General features: G+C 38.7%; 1 protein-coding gene across 2 annotated transcripts in view; it reads left to right on the top strand.

Annotated features, from left to right (window-relative positions):
- The window catches only part of LOC134587202 (general transcription factor IIH subunit 5), a 948,377-nt gene that overhangs the window by 425,629 nt on the left and 502,757 nt on the right, over positions 1 to 19,991 (top strand). For both annotated transcript variants that reach the window (XM_063443405.1, XM_063443404.1), the window contains exon 8: positions 15,236 to 15,364. In XM_063443405.1, coding sequence (XP_063299475.1) covers positions 15,236 to 15,364 — 129 coding nt within the window. The remainder of the gene's footprint in view (positions 1 to 15,235; positions 15,365 to 19,991) is intronic.

Raw genomic sequence — 19,991 nt, 5'->3', positions numbered from 1 at the left:
ATGTGTGAAGGGATAACCCAGCCTTTGTGTGGCTTGTATACAGAGATATATGACAAGCTTTGATTCCTACCATAGGTTGATATAAAACATTCAACATATTTACAAAAGTATAAACAAAACAGTTGTTGAAACCTAAACATTGTGCCCTGAGTTTCCTTTAGGGCACCAGTTATTCCGCTAGTTTCTCCCACTAGCTCTTCCTATTTGGGAGGTTGGGAAATCCGGTCTAGCCTACAGGACACTTTAGTGGTCGCAGCCTCGGGCCAACGGCTCTATCCTATTTGTCTTTTACAATAGTGTTTTGGGGCTACTCTTAGTATGTCTGATGTGGTGGGGGAGGTAGGGATGTTGCACCCTCAGCCTTGTATTTCCAGCTTTTTGGTGGGTACGTGCACTGCTATATGTAAACCTAGAAGACTTCTCCTCTCCAGGATATCGAAGGATTCTTTTATAGTGAACTTCTGTAATTGTCTGCTATTTATTTATTTATTTATTTTTTAAAATGTATTTAAAAAAAAAAAAAAATAATTTATTTATTATTATTTTTTTTATGGTTCCCTTAATTCACTTAGCTAATTGTTGGGGTAGGGAGTTTTCATATGTTGTGACCTACAGTCCGGGCATGGACCCAGGTTAACGTGGGTTATCCCCCCTCGCTAGGTTCACGTAAAGGGCCTCTCTATGTCCCTGCTCCCTAGGCCCTTTAGGATAATCGTGTACTCGTCTATAATACTGACATAAATGCAAATTGAAACGGTATATTACCCATTTTCGTTTTGTTTCCCTCGAGTGGAGGGAATCAGTGTTCAAAAAGTCTGTAAAATGTCTACATTATCCGTAGTGTGTTTTTGGTTGGCCTTGTTTGTGAGTCATTTTTTGGATGATGTCCGTCATCTCTTGGTGTCTGTCATTTGGCGTTCGTATTCTTAGATGTTTTGGAGCTTCTCGCTGTTTGCCATTCCTGATGAAGCGCCGTCCGCTTGGTCGGTTTCTCTTTTTCTGTGGCTATGCTGATGCCCAAGGAGTGTAGCAGTCGGGCTCCATCCTCTGCGTTTGAAGCTACTTGTGTTTTGCCGTCCCGTAGGATCAGGAGTTTGATGGGGAACCCCCATCGGTACGGAATTTTCCTATTCCTGAGTTCGGATGTGATGTCTTTAAATGCTTTCCTGTGTCTCAGTGTTTCAGCTGATAGATCTGCATAGATCTGTACCACTTTGTATTGATCCGGTAGCTCTTGTTGAGGTTTTTTGGAGCGTAGGATGGCTTCTTTTACATGGAAGTAATGCAGTTTGAGCATTACATCCCGCGGTGTAGAGGCGGGTAGATGTTGGGGTTTTGCTACCCGGTGTGCTCTATCCATGAGAAGCATATCAATTGGGATGTCAGGGACTAAAGCGTGAAACAGGTCTGTAAGGTATGCCATGAGGTCTGGTGTATGTACCTCTTCAGGAATACCTCTCACACGGAAGTTTTGGCGCCGGGACCTGCCTTCTAGATCCATGTTTTTTATGTCTTGTTTTTCAAGTTTTGCTTCCAGTTCTTCGATTTTCTCAGCGAGGCTGTTGTGTGCTTCGGCGTATTCCGCCATCTTGCCTTCCATATGTGCTGTGCGGTTACCAATATCAATGATATCTTTCTTAAGGTCTGCTATTGCTGCCTGGACCATAATTTGTATCTTTGTTGCCATATCATCTAGCATGTTTTGGAATAATTCACCTTGGATATGCATGGTGTGATCTGGAGGGTGTTGTGGGGACTGTGGTTGTGACAGATCCCTGTCGTCTCCACTGCCGTCGCCATCTTGTGGTGAGTGCACAGTCACTTTATGACCCGCTGTTTTCGCCACGAAAAACGAGTGTTTTTCTTTATTGTCGGTCACCTTTCTTGCTCCCCTTTGGGACATCGTTCCAACTCCTCTCCCTGGGGTAATTTGCGTTGTTTAGCCACTGTTTATACCGCTTAATTTAGCCGTCGGCTCGGGAGCTCCCTCCTCACACGGCCATTCAGCTCGAGCGCAGGCTCCGCCCCCCTTTTTGTTTTTTTTTTATACTTGTGTCATTCAAATATATGGTAAAGGTCTTTCAAGAATCTTAATCCATTTATCCCAAATTTTATATTTCTCCGTACTAATACAGATATTAGAGGATATTCCTCTTTCCATCTTACATTGATGAATAATGGCTTCTTTACATTGTTGCCATGAATCTATTGTCGTCTTTTTCCAATTCCTGGCAATAGACAACTTAATAGCCATCAATGCGTGAATTAAGAAATATTTCTCATCTTTCGCTAGTTGTGGTAGTTAAGAGATATAACATTACCATTTCTGGTGCCCATTTTTGTGTAGTGCCCAATATTTTATTAATTTCGACTAGAAAACAATCCCATGCTCTCCTTAACGGTACACAATTCCACCATATATGTATTTCATCTGCATCTTCTGCACCACATCTCCAATACCCCTGACTTTCTGAATTTGAAAACTTTCGTATCTTTGCCAGTGTCATATAACATCTATTTAGTAATTTGTATTGTGTCTCCATAATGTTTAAACAGTGCACTGTGGAATAAACTGACTGACGGGCCTTATTCCAATCTCTTAGATCAATTTTAATTTGCAGATCCCTTTCCCACTTAATCTTAGCGGGAGGATGGATCTGCACTTTAATAGAATTTATTATCTCCACACATTTTGTTAATATCTTTGTGTTTTTTTTCCGAGTTTATCAGTTTATTCAATTTAAAAGTTGGAGAATACTCATTCAGATGAGGTATAGCACTATGTAAGAAGCTTTTTATTCTTATAAAATTAAAGTTCTGTGATATTGGAATGCTGAAGACAGTGTGAAGATTGTTAAAGGACATACTGTTATTTTCAACAAATAGATCTGATATTTTATTAATGCCATGTCTAGTCCACTGACTGACGTCTACATTCTCTATCCATTTCTTCAGATATCTGAACAGTAGTGCCGGCAAAATGTTATCTTTCAAATCTATTTGTTTTTTGAGATAAGTCCAGTATTTAACCTGAGGTTTTAAAATTATGTTATCTGTTTAATACGGGCTAGGATTCTTATAGGCCACAGCAGTTTAACTATATTATGTGGATCCGAAATATCCTCTCCCTCTAATTCATGCCAATCCTGTGGATGTGTATCTTGCTTAATTGTAGTTACTGTATGCAGCAACTGGACAGCTTGATGATACAAAAAATATTGGGAAATTCTGTTCCCCCTTGTTTATATTTTAAATACATAAGGTCTTGTCCTAATCTGGGCTTCTTGTTAAGCAAAATATAATTTCTAAAAATCGTATTAATATTTGTTAGCCAGTGAGGTTGAATCGGCAACGGAATAATCCTTAATAAGTAAATAATCTTAGGAAAGATATAAGCCCTTATGGAGTTAATTCTTCCCCACCAGGATATCTCTAGTTTACTCCATTTTTTAATTTCTTTCTTAAAGGGATTAGATTGGCTCTCATAATGTTTTCAGGGTCATAAACTATATTTATCCCCAAATATACAAAACTTTTCTTCTCCCATCTAAAATCATATTGTTTATTTAAGAAATTATATTCAGCCACATCCATGTATAAAGGCAATACCACTGTTTTTTGAATGTTAAGTTTATAGTTTGTAAGAAAGCTAAACTGCTTTATCTCTTCCATTACTGCTGGAACCGAATGAGCTGGATTTGATAATGTTAACAGAATATCATCAGCGTACTGGCTTATCTTTAAATCTTTATCTTTCTTATGAAAGCCTGTTATATTAACATGCAAGCGTATGTCATGAGCCAATGGTTCCGCCACTATGATGTAAAGAAGTGGGCATCCCTGACACCTACCGTTTGAAATCTCAAACCGATCCGACCTAATTCCCCCTCCCACTATCCTGCCCGATGGAGAGGAGTAAAGGGCCATAATTGCCGAAAGGATCTGTCCTGAAAAACCAAAGGCCTCTAGAGTTGATTTCATATAATTCCAGTTAACCCGATCAAAGGCTTTCTCTCCATCGAGCGCCATAGTGAGAAAGGGGGTTTTTGTGGCATGTACCTTGGCATAAATATTTATAATTTTCCTAATATGATTAGACAATGATCTCCCGGGAACAAATCCTACTTGATCTTCTGATATTAAGCTCGTAATTATACTTTTAATTCTTTTAGATATAATTGATGCATACATTTTATAGTCGTTATTTAATAAAGCTATTGGCCTATAATTGGCAATCTTTTCTGAATTTTTTATGCATGTTGTCTTACTCCAAGCTGTATAGGCTTGAAAGCCTACTACCAATTAAGCATATTAGGTGATGTGCATCTCTGTAATGAGAAGGGGTGTGGTCTAATTACATCAACACCCTATATCAGGTGTGCATAATTATTAGGCAACTTCCTTTCCTTTGGCAAAATGGGTCAAAAGAAGGACTTGACAGGCTCAGAAAAGTCAAAAATAGTGAGATATCTTGCAGAGGGATGCAGTACTCTTAAAATTGCAAAGCTTCTGAAGCGTGATCATCGAACAATCAAGCGTTTCATTCAAAATAGTCAACAGGGTCGCAAGAAGCGTGTGGAAAAACCAAGGCTCAAAATAACTGCCCATGAACTGAGAAAAGTCAAGCGTGCAGCTGCCAAGATGCCACTTGCCACCAGTTTGGCCATATTTCAGAGCTGCAACATCACTGGAGTGCCCAAAAGCACAAGGTGTGCAATACTCAGAGACATGGCCAAGGTAAGAAAGGCTGAAAGACGACCACCACTGAACAAGACACACAAGCTGAAACGTCAAGACTGGGCCAAGAAATATCTCAAGACTGATTTTTCTAAGGTTTTATGGACTGATGAAATGAGAGTGAGTCTTGATGGGCCAGATGGATGGGCCCGTGGCTGGATTGGTAAAGGGCAGAGAGCTCCAGTCCGACTCAGACACCAGCAAGGTGGAGGTGGAGTACTGGTTTGGGCTGGTATCATCAAAGATGAGCTTGTGGGGCCTTTTCGGGTTGAGGATGGAGTCAATCTCAACTCCCAGTCCTACTGCCAGTTTCTGGAAGACACCTTCTTCAAGCAGTGGTACAGGAAGAAGTCTGCATCCTTCAAGAAAAACATGATTTTCATGCAGGACAATGCTCCATCACACGCGTCCAAGTACTCCACAGCGTGGCTGGCAAGAAAGGGTATAAAAGAAGAAAATCTAATGACATGGCCTCCTTGTTCACCTGATCTGAACCCCATTGAGAACCTGTGGTCCATCATCAAATGTGGGATTTACAAGGAGGGAAAACAGTACACCTCTCTGAACAGTGTCTGGGAGGCTGTGGTTGCTGCTGCACGCAATGTTGATGGTGAACAGATCAAAACACTGACAGAATCCATGGATGGCAGGCTTTTGAGTGTCCTTGCAAAGAAAGGTGGCTATATTGGTCACTGATTTGTTTTTGTTTTGTTTTTGAATGTCAGAAATGTATATTTGTGAATGTTGAGATGTTATATTGGTTTCACTGGTAAAAATAAATAATTGAAATGTGTATATATTTGTTTTTTTGTTAAGTTGCCTAATAATTATGCACAGTAATAGTCACCTGCACACACAGATATCCCCCTAAAATAGCTAAAACTAAAAACAAACTAAAAACTACTTCCAAAAATATTCAGCTTTGATATTAATGAGTTTTTTGGGTTCATTGAGAACATGGTTGTTGTTCAATAATAAAATCAATCCTCAAAAATACAACTTGCCTAATAATTCTGCACTCCCTGTATTAGCTGCTAACATCTTGTGTGGCAGTTTCCCCGTAGACATAGCTGTATTATAGCATTCCCTTAAACCCTGGACGAGCTTATCTTTGTAGATTTTATAAAAAAAATAAATCTACATACTCATCTGGGCCTGGTGCTTTATTTTTTTTTCATTGCATCAATAGCCTCTATAATTTCTTGGGCTGAAATATCTTCATTCAGTTTACTTAGTTGTGAGTAAGTTAATTTGGGCAGATGCTTATCTATAAAGTATTTTTGTCAATCTTCTTGAGTAGCTGTTACTGGTAAGTTATATAATATAATAGAAATTAGTTTTCATATATTGTACATTTCTATTGGCTTTAGCTATTAAAATATCTTACATTTTTCTCTCAGTTATCCTTATTTGATTTGCCTGAGCTCTTGTAGGAGAAGTTATGTTTATTTTGTAACATTCATTTAATTCTAAATATAGCTCTAATAGGGATTTCCCTTTACTTATTTTTTCGTGCGCAGCCATACTAATTAACCCCTTAAGGACACATGACGTGTGTGACACGTCATGATTCCCTTTTATTCCAGAAGTTTGGTCCTTAAGGGGTTAAGTGACCTCTTATGACACTTTTAAATGCGCACTATTTTATCATAGGTGATACACCATCCTTTTCGTTATCTATCCAATATGTATCTATTGCCTCAGCAATTTGTTCTATATTATCTACCGACATTAATATTTTCTTATCCAATTTCTATTCTTGTCTTTGTCTAATAAATTTATCTTTCAGGTGCACCTTTACCATGTTATGGTCAGACCAAGTGGTAGACAGTACATTAGAAGATTTTATTCTACCCAACAGATTACGTTCTATTAGGATTAAATCAATTCTTGAATACGAACAATGAGTCTTGCTAAAATAAGTGAAATCTCTATCGGTAGGATGGAATATCCTCCAACAGTCCAGAAGAGCTACATTTTGTATAATATTACTCAGTTTCTTAGATTGATTAAAGACATTCTTGGAGGGTATTTTACCTTTTTCAGACCTCTTATCTAATTTGGGGTCGATTACAGAATTGAAGTCTCCTAGAACTATGAGAGCTCCTTGTTTAATTTTTTCTGCTTTCATTAGGACTCTTTGTATGAACTGTAACAGTGAGGAGTTTGGTGCATAGATATTAACTATTGTATATAATTCTTCATCAATACAGCAGATTAACCCCTTAAGGACACATGACATGTGTGGCATGTCATGATTCCCTTTTATTCCAGAAGTTTGGTCCTTAAGGGGTTAATATAATCCATCTGCCCATTTTATCTATACTCTGATGTTTTATAGAGACATTTATTTTAGCTGAAAATAAAATCGCTACTCCTCTTTTCTTTTTCTCTTTGAATGATGAACATACTGAAAGAGGAAAATCTCGGAATCTAAATCTCCCTTCATCGGCTTGTCGCCAATGCGTCTCTTGTAGGCACACTATGTGGGCATTTTCTGTTTTCATACGATCAATTACTATTTTCCTTTTTTTGGGGTGAATTAAGACCTTGTATGTTGATGGTCACAAAATTTACCATTTTACAAAAAAATGTTTAACCTAATGTACTAGGCATGTACTAGGCACTAGGCTGTTTATGACTCGTATCATGTTAACTATCAATAAAGTCTTGATGTCTTCTATTGACTTTCAAATATTTACATATAAGTATCAATTTTCCTGAATAAATTTCTATTTCCTTTACCCTCCACATAAATCACTGTTTTGATACAAGACTAACATTAAACATTTTAACAAATGAAGACATACTAATACATACAAAAAAAAAACAAAAAAAACCTTTAATCATGTCATGGGGTTAAGGAAGTCTGGATGGTATTCCCCTTTCACCAAACCGTCCACCGATCAATTGTATGATGATAAATACTTTCATAAACATCTAAATGTGGGAAAGGAAAAAAATAAATTATACACGTGTGTGTGTGTATATATATATATATATATATATATATATATATATATATATATATGTATGTATTTCCCTTCATTTATCTTTAGTGTTTTTCTCTATTAATACATTTTCATATTTATAACATATATTTCTTCAAATTTAACCCCATTTCCCCATCACCTCTAACCTGTTGCAATATATTGATTACTTCTTACAGCCGTATGTGTTCAGAGTAAAAGCGCATTTGAAAGTTACGACACAGATGATTTGTGAACTGGCTTCTATAACGTGGAGGGATAACTTCATCTTGGTATCTATGGACGTGACATCACTGTACACCATAATTGAGCATGAATTAGGGTGCAACTCAGTAATGAATACACTGAGGAATATTGAAGATTTAGAAGAGTCACAAATTGCGTTCGTCATTGAGGGTATTGAATTCATACTCAATAACAACTATTTCCTCTTTGAAGGTCAATTTTATCTTCCCGAAAGAGGAACTAAAATGGGGACCGAATTTGCTCCCAGCTTCGCCAACATGTTCCTGGGTGAATGGGAAGAGAATTATATCTGGAATATCCATTCATGAAACAAGAACATCCACAGTTATAAAAGATATATAGACAACATTTTCTTTATATGGGAAGGAAATACGGAAGAGTTCCTTGAATATACCAACAACAACACCTGGGGGTAACACTCAACACAGTTCACATCACTACAGCTGTGGATTTTCTGGACCTTACCATCTACATCGACTCAGGTACTATAAAAAAGAAGACACACTTCAAAGAAGTTAATGTTAATAGCTTCATCTCAAAAGAGAGTTGCCATTTCCAATCATGGTTAAAGAATGTACCATATAATGAATTTAGAAGATTGAGACGGAACTGTACGGACCATCAAGTATATATGGAACTGGCGGAAAAGATAAAAGATACATTTCTGGCTAAGAACCCAAGGAAGTTGAAAGTAAAGGATCTAGATCGTAACAACCTCCTAGATCTAGATCGTAACAACCTCCTAAAAGAAAAAGATAAAGACGTGATAAGACCATCACAACAAACCAATCTGTTCCCACCTATCATTCTGGATTACAGTAAAGAGAATGTACAACTTAAAATAATCCTAAGAAGACATTGGCACTTGCTCAAAAAAGATAAATCACTGGCTAGTATCGTACCAGATAAACCAAGGATAATTTTCATGGGAGCCAGGAACATAAAAAATAAATTGACAAATAACCATTTGAAAGCGAATAAGAAAAAAGAAAGGCTTCTTCTACTGCAATGAGTGCATTGTCTGCAAGACTAGCAAACATATCTCAACGAAAGGGATAAATGAGATTCCAAATAGATAGTCAAGAAATAACAATGAATCATTCACAATTCGGGACTTCATTACATGTCAAAGTGTAAACGTAATCTACGTACTGGAATGCCCATGTGGACTCCAGTACGTGGGCAGTACAAAAAGACAGCTGTACATTAGAATAAGAGAGCACACGATAAACATCAAAAAGAAATACATGCAGCATATGGCATCGGCCCACTATTACAAAGCGGATATGAGTCGCCTGAACTTTAAAGCTATATGCAGAGTAAGGAAACATTGGAGAGGTGGAGATCATACCAAACAATTGGGCATACAAGAAATGAAATGGATATACAATTTAAATACATTACAACCAAACGGCTTAAATGCAGAATTCAAACTATGCCACTTCTTAGGATGAACAACTGTGAAAATGAGTCCATCACCATCTTTATGCAATACCACTTTAAGAAAGTGGAGAGTACTTCATAGGACCGTTTAGGAGAGATTCACAGTACTTGTGAAAATATATAAAGTAGCACTAAGTTACTCATGATTCAACAGTAGGATAGGTCCCTTTAAAGAAGATATTTATATATAGCAATGTATAACAGTGAAATCCAACACCACACTTATCTCTTTATGCAGCATACTATCCCTATCACATTTTAAATCCTAATTTTTAACGTATTTTTAAGCTTACAACTAATATTCATATAGGCTAATTTACTATTTTTAATTTTTAGTACTATTTTGCATTTTTTCTACTTTTACTTTTATTGTTCTCTACACCAGTAGCACATATCTATGTTGACAACGTTCTAATTGGACTTCATATAGAAAAAAGAAAAGTGTCCCTTTAAATAACGTCCATCAGAAGACATTAGAAGAAATATATGCAACAGCAGTTGGGAATATACTATTGTCCACTAATTTGTTTTAATATTCTAAACATTTATTCTGTAACTTGATCATTATTGCAAACACCAAATAGAAGTTTCTAATATGCAAGCACTACTTGCATTTAATGCGAAAACTCGTTCATCTTTGGCATATTCTGTTTATTATTACCGTATATACTCGAGTATAAGCAGTGTTTTTCAGCACATTTTTTGTGCTGAAAAACCCCAACTCGGCTTATACTCGAGTCAGTGTCTGTATTATGGCAATTTACATTGCCATAATACAGACAATGGGGCTGTGTGCGTTTACTTACATCTCCTGCAGCTCCTGTCAGCTCCCTCCTCCTCCGCGCCGGTCCGTTCAGCACCTCTGTCAGCTCCCAGTGTAAGTCTCGCGAGAGCCGCGGGGTCTTACACTGTGAGCTGACAGAGGGAGCTGCACGGACCGGCGTGGAGGAGGAGGGAGCTGACAGGAGCTGCAGGAGAGGTAAGTAAACTCTCTGCCAGCCCCCCTCCTACACAGTGCCCATCCACTGGACCACCAGGGAGTGAGATCCCCCCTCCCTGCCATGTATCAAGCAGGGAGGGGGGACGAAAAAAATAAATACATCATAATAAAATATTAAAAATAATAATTACAAAAATAACAATATAACCAAAAAAATTTAAATAATAATTAATAAAATAAATAATAATATAACAAAAAAAATGATTAAAATAATAATTAAAAAATAACAATAATGAAAATGCCCACCCCCCACCAACACATACACAAACACACACTGCATCACACACACTCACACTTCATTCATATACACACACTGCATTCATATACACACACTGCACTCATACACACACACTGCACACACACACACACACTGCATACATACACACACACTGCACTCATACACACACACTGCACTCATACACACACTGCACTCATACACACACTGCACTCATACACACACACACTGCATTCATACACACACTGCACTCATACACACACTGCACTCATACACACTCACTGCATTCATACACACACACTGCATTCATACATACACTGCATTCATACACACACTGCATTCATACACACACACTGCACTCATACACACACACACTGCACTCATACACACACACACTGCACTCATACACACACACACTGCACTCATACACACACACACTCTGCACTCATACACACACACACACTGCACTCATACACACACTGCACTCATACACACACTGCATTCATACACACACACTGTAAATAAATATTCAATTAATATAATTCTTTTAGGATCTAATTTTATTTAGAAATTTACCAGTAGCTGCTGCATTTCACACCCTAGTCTTATACTCGAGTCAATAAGTTTTTCCAGTTTTTTGGGGTAAAATTAGGGTCCTCGGCTTATATTCGGGTCGGCTTATACTCGAGTATATACGTACTAGTACGTTCTATGGAACACACTTATATATACTACTCCTGCTTTCCGATCTCTTTTTCGTAGTATATTAATGAAATAATAGTTTAAGTCAATGACAGTTACATTTGAATTTAAAACCCAGCGGGAGTAACTATGGTTACAAATGTCCATTAGAAGTGTAACCTATTATATGCGATTGAGAATAAGAAACTAAGAATGTTCATTATTATTGAAATAATGTATTAAGAATGAATACTCTGTATGCAATTTAATTCAGACACAATGTTTATTGATATGTGAAAATTGAGAGAAATAAACCGCTATATAAGCAGCAATTGCCATACAGTCCTTATCCATTGACAAAGCCGTTCTGACAGAGAAATGCATTTGGAGGGACTGATTACTGATCACTGGAAGCCAGCATCTAGGAAGCACTTGCCTGTATTGTACCCAGCAAAGCAACATCTTAGCTGCTGATCTGGGACGCCGTGAGCAGTACAAGGTCTGCACCTAACATGCACTTTTGTGAATCAGTTTACAGACACATGTTAATGAGGTCTGATCATTAGTATTTTATTTGGACTTTTTAATCTGAGCCTTTTATATATTGATTTTTAGTTGAGAGCTAAGACTCTAATAAAGCCAGTTTTATTTTTTACAAATTTGGATTGCTTCTTATGTATTTTACTGATACAAAAATCGACTAATTTGTTTTTCTCTATACTTTTCATATACTCTCCTCTACTATGAAGTGACATCATCCATGAGAATACCTGGAATAAAGGGATTTGCACAGACTAATATTGGAATTTATTATCAAGTCTGTTGCATTTAGTACATGACATTTGTTATTTATTTGTTTTTAAAACGGTTATTTATGGCACATTATTGTTTGACTATCTTGCAATGATAGTCTTATTTGCATTACTGTATTAACAGATATCACAGCTAGAGATTAAGGGTATTTTTGATTATTTCATTTTAAAATAAATGATTGAATGACAAACATAATATATGATGATAATATATAATATAATAAATGATATAATATTTATAATAATATATTATTCATATCTATCTATCTATCTATCTTTATATATATAACGCATGGAAAATATTGTAAATACAAATCCACAAAGCAATCTTTTCAAAGCTTTACCGGATTACAGTCCACAGAACATCCTGGTCAACCTCTTCAATGACGTCAGTAGTGACGCATTTCGCCTGCCTCCATCAGCCTTCTTCTGAGGTCAGAAGAAGTCTGAGGGAGGCGGGTGAAATGCGTCACCATTCACGTCACTAAGGAGGCGGAGCTATGGAGGCAGACCGGAAAGTTCTATGGACTGTAACCCGATGAAGCTTTGAGAAGGCTACTTGGTGGATGTGCATTACTATATTTTCCATGTGGGATTGTGGGTACCCGGCAGAGGGACTCACCACAAGACACTTTGCTGCTGGACCTGTGTGCAAAGTGTAAAATACATCCCTCTCAACTGGAGCCATAAAATCCCAGAGCCAGGGTGGAATAGGCTCTGGTAAATGTAAATATGAAACCCAGATGTAAATTATTTTCACCATATTTACTAATATTTAAGATTGGATGGTATGCAATATTATGTATTTTTATTATTATTTGCAGATTTGTTTTGAGGAGACAGACTGTTCATCAAGTATCATTTCTAGCGTATTATTTATAGCGCATCATTTGTATCAGGTTTTTTTTCACCATATGTTACATTTTGGTGTAGTGCTTCTGGTTTTTATACATAAAAAAACATTATGTTTGATTTTTTGACGTTTACACATTTACATATATGGGACTTTTACATATATGGGACTTTCCGTAGGATCAAAAGAACATCATATGTTCTTTTGATCCTGAGGAAAGTCCCATAGGTGGACTGAAATGTTGATCCTATTTTGATATTTAACAAATAAATTATTTTTGGATTTTATGAAGACTGTGAGTGCAGCCTTATCTTTTGAATTGTACCTACATAAGCCCAGGCTTTAGCACCTGACACTACAACAATAATACAGCTTGAGCGCAAGGATTTTTCAGTATATGTATGTGTGTATATATATAATACATTGCTAAACACACACACCAGTCAAGCCATAAGACTTGCTTTTCCCACAGAAATCTCACTTTAACAGTGCTCTCACTACTGCAAAGGATTCAGGGTAGGCACATGCAAATGAGCTCAACAAAGAACCACATTTCTGCCTCATAACTTCACTTCATACATGGATTCCTTGGAGTATGTGTCTGCTGTATACAACAGCTTTGAAACTCAACTCAAGAAGAGGATCAAATTCTGTGAACCATTCATGGACAGCTGTTTCGTTAATGCAACTCATCAGCATGAGGTTGGGTACTTGCTTGCTATGGAGGCTTTGCGTTACTTGTAAAATACATACATCACAACTCTTTTGGTGTGTATATATCAGAAAAAAGGGGGCACTCACATGCCTTTTCTGTGCAGTAATTGTGATCATTTTATTCCAAAATTACATGGTTCACAAAACATTACAGTGATCAACGTTTTCAACCCCTCAGGGCCTTTCTCAAGAACCATGCCTATATATATATATATATATATATATATATATATATATATATATATATATATATATATATACATACACACACACACACTCTTTGAGTATCTAAGCACTTTCAACTATTTGTTCACATCAACAATTGCTTCTCTAAGATCATTGGTGTCTTTCCTTCTTGGTATTGTATTAACATACAACTGAATGCTCCAGACCAGCAATCTGCTAAAACTTCAGCTTTTATAGAGCTGGTCTCACTTGATGTTAATCAATTAATCAAGGGCATATGATTAGAAGCACCTGTTTGCTACTTTGATATAGAAAGAAAAAAGACAATATGCTACGGTGGCATCCCTTTAAGGGGGTAACTACCAAGCAAGCTGGTAAGGTGTAAAATAAGAACACTTATTTAAATATATACTGCCTAATACTTGGTTGGAGTAAATAAAATGCAAATGTGCATATTATAATGCTGGTAGTTATGGATAAATATGTACACAGGAACCAGAAACTATTGCCGATAAAAGCGACACAAAGAACCCTGAATCAACAGTACTACATATAAACTTTAATTACTGTTGCATTGAGGGAATACAAATATAGCTAATGTAGCAGTTGAATAACTGTAGTGCAAGCTGCTACAAATATTCTATTTGTACACATATATCTGTCCACACAAACCACACAGGATAGAGGAGGGAATAGCTAGGTCACTGAACAGATATGGCTAGTCCCGTTATAAGAGCAGTAAAGGGAAAAAGTAACATATGGATACAATAGAGACCAGAGAGCAGCGAGCTGATAATAATCTGAGCGATCTAGTAACAAAGCTGCTCTATGTACAACTGATCTAACTATAACCCTATATTCTGCTAATAAACACCTTCGTGGGTGTTCTGCACTAAGTGGCTAGCTAACCGCTGTGACTCTAAAATCCAACTCTCAACTGAGGCAGCATAGATTGTTAAGTTATAGTAATAACAAGTGCGAGTGAAAACGAAAGGATTCCCATTGTGCTTAGTGATGTGCACAGTGAAGTGACAGAGTGCCGAGGTGTGCTTAATGGGAATCGCGCTGGAAACCCGACGCGCGTTTCGGAGTGCAGTACTCCTTCGTCAGGGGCTTACTTTGCCTCTTTATTCCTATGGAAGTAGTAAGAATAAGATTGTACTAGTTTTATTACACATGGCTTATCCATTGTGGCTTTATTTTTGTTAAAGAAATCATGATACGGTGTAATATGTCATGTGTTGTTTATGACATTGGTGCTTGGAGATGATTTAAGATGTTATTCTGTCATATGTCACATTTTTATTATTTAAACCTTTGTCTACAATTTCATTACAGAATTATTCAATAGAAGAAGAACTCCGTCAACTAATCTCTTCTTTACCTAAAACAGAACTTGACCAATGTGGAAAATACTTAGCATCTTTAGCATTAAGAGAAAGTAGCCAATCACTAGCAGCCCAGCGGGTAAGTGAACATACCTGTCAAAGGAGTTATTTTTGATTTTTTTTGGTGCTTTTTTATTATTAATTAATTATTTGTAAAAGTTTGGAGGACTAACATGTAGGAATTTAACTGTATTTACCATCCTTTGGATTGGAAAAGACCAATTGTGTGTTGGTTCAGTTTAGCTCAAAATTAAAGACACTAAAATGGTCTGGAAATCATATGCACCCGACAACTACTCAACACATATTTGAAACATGATTTGGCCATGTAGTCTTATACAAAATGAATCTCCTACCCCACTTGTTATATATTTTTAATATTCTGCATTTCCTTCTTCCCTCCATTTTTTCCTGACCCTATGTCCCACGATCATCCACTTCTTTTGTCGAATAAAACAACCTTCGGCTGTGATATAATATTCTTACCTGTCCAAAAATAGATGGTAGTCCCAAATATCCATAGATTTTAATTTTTTTACAATCCTAATTTAAGTTAATTTTTTTCTTCTTCAAGATTCACAACAAAAAGGTGGAACAGTGGACAGATACAATCACATAAATTATGAAATGAAAATCATAAAGCATTTTCAAATAATTGTGCCGCCAAACCAAGCTGTGATGTTAGCCCCAGAAAATCACGTAGACATTGGGCCTTTACAGTTCCCAATGAAGCCTCAACCTCTTAGTTAGTCTCATTATATAGTCTAGCTAGGGGTTCCAGGTCTCCAGATACGTAGCAGACTAAGCCAATAAAGCAGCAGTAAGATATACTGTGAAGTCGGTATGGAGTAAGATACCATCTCAATAAGACTTCATAATTGGATAAAAGAGAAACCTTGGGGTTAAAAACAACTCCAAGAAAAAAAAAAACACGCTACAGCTGTGATGCTTGAAATCAATCACAACTCAATAAATAAGTAGTGATGTCGCGAATATAAAATTTTCCGTTCGCGAACGGCGAACGCGAACTTCCGCAAATGTTTCGCGAACGGGCAAACCGCTATAGACTTCAATAGGCAGGCGCATTTTAAAACCCACAGGGACTCTTTCTGGCCACAATAGTGATGGGAAAGTTGTTTCAAGGGGACTAACACCTGGACTGTGGCATGCCGGAGGGGGATCCATGGCAAAACTCCATAAAGGGCATAAATCACCTAACATTCCTAAACTGTTTGGAATAACGTGCTTTAAAACATCAGGTATGATGTTGTATCAATCAGGTAGTGTAAGGGTTACGCCCGCTTCACAGTGACAGACCAAACTCCCCGTTTAACGCACCGCAAACAACCGCAAATAGTCCATTTGCACAACCGCAAACTCCCCATTTGCACAAGGTTGGATACCAAGCTAGCCATGTCCCGTTCCTTGTCCTCACTGATGTAATTGAAGGTCTCTTCCTCCACCCAGCCACGTACAACACCAAGGGTCCCCGAAAGGTGACAACAAGCCCCCTGTATTTTTTTTTAAATGTACACTACTGTTACACCAGATATGAGATGCACTGGTGTGACACTGTGCCCTGGCAGGCCCTGAAACGCACACGTGTGAAGGAAACTGACTGCTATTATTTCACAGTCAAATATCTAGTTTTTTTTTTTTTTAATGTACACTACTGTTACACCAGATATGAGTTGCACTGGTGTGACACTGTGCCCTGGCAGGCCCTGAAACACACACGTGTGAAGGAAACTGACTGCTATTATATTACAGTCAAAAAGTTTTTTTTGTTTTTTTAAAATGCAAGCTATTGTGACACCCATATGAGTGGTTGCACTGGGCAAGTGGGCACAGTATACGCTGTGAGCCTGACACACACGCTGGCAGGCAGGCAACTGCAATTAGATTACACTGAAAAAAAAAAGCAGACTGATGTTCTAGCCCTAAAAAGGGCTTTTTGGGGTGCTGTCCTTACAGCAAAGATCAGATGAGTCCTTCAGGACTGTAGTGGACACTGAATACACTAGCCTAGCTATCAATTTCCCTATTAAATCAGCAGCAGCTACACTGTCCCTCCTCTCACTAAGAATGCAGCTTCCGGGGGGCGGGGCCTAGCTGTCATGGAGGAAAGACGCACTTTGTGTGAGCTCTCTCAATATCTCACTTTAAGCAGCTATCAACAAGCGAATTTCACCCCAGAAGTGGATGACCCAGCAATGTTGCTCCTACCTGACCGACCCGACATGCTTAATAGCGGTCAGCAACTCGACAGAGTCTTACTTACCTCCGCATGGCAAGTGTGGCCTGGTGCTCACCGGGCGGGAGAGGCGGATGATCTCCCGATCCTGGGATGCCCAGGAGCAGCTACTTCCCTCGGACCGGTGGGGGTTATCCCGGTCCACCCCTGAGAGGCTGTCTGGAGCTAATGGACGCACAGAGCACAGCCGCTCAGGCTGACATACTCCTCTGTGACTCTCCCAATATGGCAGCAGCCGCGTGTCCTCCTGGTACCAGCAAAGCATGGCAGGATATTGAGTCTAAGCTGGACAGACTTTAATCAATTTTGGAAGCAAATAACAAGCAGGAAGCCCCAACAAGCTGCACCACAGCTAAGCAAAGCAGTCCCCATTAAATTCCACCAACGCAAAAGGCGTTGAAGACGGGACCGGAGGCACAAACAGAAATGCAGAGCCTGCCCCATGTCAAGCACTCGCCTCCACCTTAAGCCACCACAATCCCGCACCGGACGTGAAACACCACCGGGACAGATCCGACCAACCGACAAAACAAGCTTCCACCACCTGAAGCTGCGAACCCGGCACTCAGCCAGAGACTTGCCTTTGTTGTTCCAGGTATCAGGGACTCCCAGGGTCTGCACCTGGCGCCCAGAAGGGATCGGATGAGCACAAGCAGTAAACAGCAGCCTGCCAAGCATGTCCCACTATAGCCGATCCTTCACACCATGCCTTTGATCACATGAACTACTCTCTGCACATTAACTAATTGTAAAGTAGCAAGTGTTTAAACATGTCATTATTTCACCTCCTAAAGAGTTTATTGTCGTAGTTCCTTACATGCCTTTACCTTAACCGTTCATGTATTATGTTATTCACTAGTCTCATCTCATGGTGCGACTCACACTTGATTTATAACTAGTGGTGGAGCTGCTGTTATAAATACACAGTTGATAACGTGCAAGCTACACCCTAAACATGACAGCTATTTTTCACAACAATGCACTGCCATATACTCATACCCTCAGTGCAACTAGCCATGATATACGCACGTTCAGCCTAGCATGCTCAAATATAACACACTTCGGTCTAAAAAAAAAAAAAAGGAATGCAGCTTCAGAATTAATCTAAATTGTATGCTGTCTAGGAGGTGGGAAGGTCTGGGAGGGAGGGTCTGCTGCTGATTGGCTGGAATGTGTCTGCTGACTGTGAGGTACAGGGTTTACTCAATGATGACGAATAGGGGGTTCGCCGGGAACTATTCGCCAGCGAACCGTTCGGAACATCACTATAAATAAGCAGTATAATTATCACATGTGAAATCCTAATGCTGCCTTCAAATGGAAATATCCTTAATGTTCCTATATATATAATATTTGTAGTCGGGGACATAAGCCGTAAGTGTACTGATTATACCAGAATATTAAAGTCGGTTGAGGTGTGCCTTAACCGACGTATGCGGTAGGCCTGAAATAAAAGAGGGCCCACCCAGGAATGGTTTATAGAGGGTTGTGGTGGGAGGGATGAACCCGGCTATTCCAGTGCTGAACCAGAGGGGGCCTGAGCTTTTATAGCCGGGTAACCCCTCCCACAACTACAGGCTACGCCTTACTATTTGTAGTCGGGGACATAAGCCGTAAGTGTACTGATTATACCAGAATATGAAAGTCGGTTGAGGTGTGCCGTAACCGACGTATGAGGTAGGCCTGAAATAAAAGAGGGCAAAAAGGTTGGAGTAAACAATACATTTTATTTACACACAGATTACATAGCAAGACCTTTGAATGCTGATCTTAGTTCTATTTCCGGTTGTGGAATGTAAGTGGCGTAAACTGCCGATTTCCACCGGCCTAATCTTTTAATTATGTGAGATGGTACGTTATGACTAGAGGCTGCTGAAGCGGCTCCGATTCTGAAAGAGTGACCGGAAAATCCTGTGGGATTGAGGCCGAGTCGGATGAACAGAGTTCTGATGTACTGAATGAACTTGGCCGTTGTTAAGGGTAAACTTTGGAGTGCGAGTAGTGGGGTGTTTTGATTGAGACCTGTAAGGGTAGCCAAAAAGGTGTCGAATACTGCGACCGGGCACCACTGATTGCCCGTGGGATAGTAGCAGATCTTAGTAGGTGGGCCTACTTGGTTAGTTTTTGTGCGACCTAGGCTGAGTACGTAGTGATCTGAGTTTCTCTGAAGATTTGAAATGTAGAGGAGCTGCTGGTGACAAGAAACACTATTGGTAGTGAATTCGTTTGGACGTAGAAACCCATAGAAAGCTAGGTATGCCACTGTCTTGATAACCAGGTTGGTATGGGTTTCAAAAGGTTTGGAGTCCAAAATATTGGAGAGTGCGCGAAACTTGGGACCGTCTATCGGTAGTCTAGACGAGGTAGTGGGTATGTCTAATCTTAGCAACCTTTTAATGTTTTTTACGGGATAGGAAGACATGAAGGGTTTAGTACTAGGGTAGGCACTGAT

The sequence above is a fragment of the Pelobates fuscus genome, chromosome 2 (assembly GCF_036172605.1).
Source record: "Pelobates fuscus isolate aPelFus1 chromosome 2, aPelFus1.pri, whole genome shotgun sequence".
Taxonomy (NCBI): Eukaryota; Metazoa; Chordata; class Amphibia; order Anura; family Pelobatidae; genus Pelobates; species Pelobates fuscus.
The sequence above is the reverse complement of the archived record's forward strand: the minus strand, read 5'-3'. Positions and strand labels throughout refer to the sequence as shown.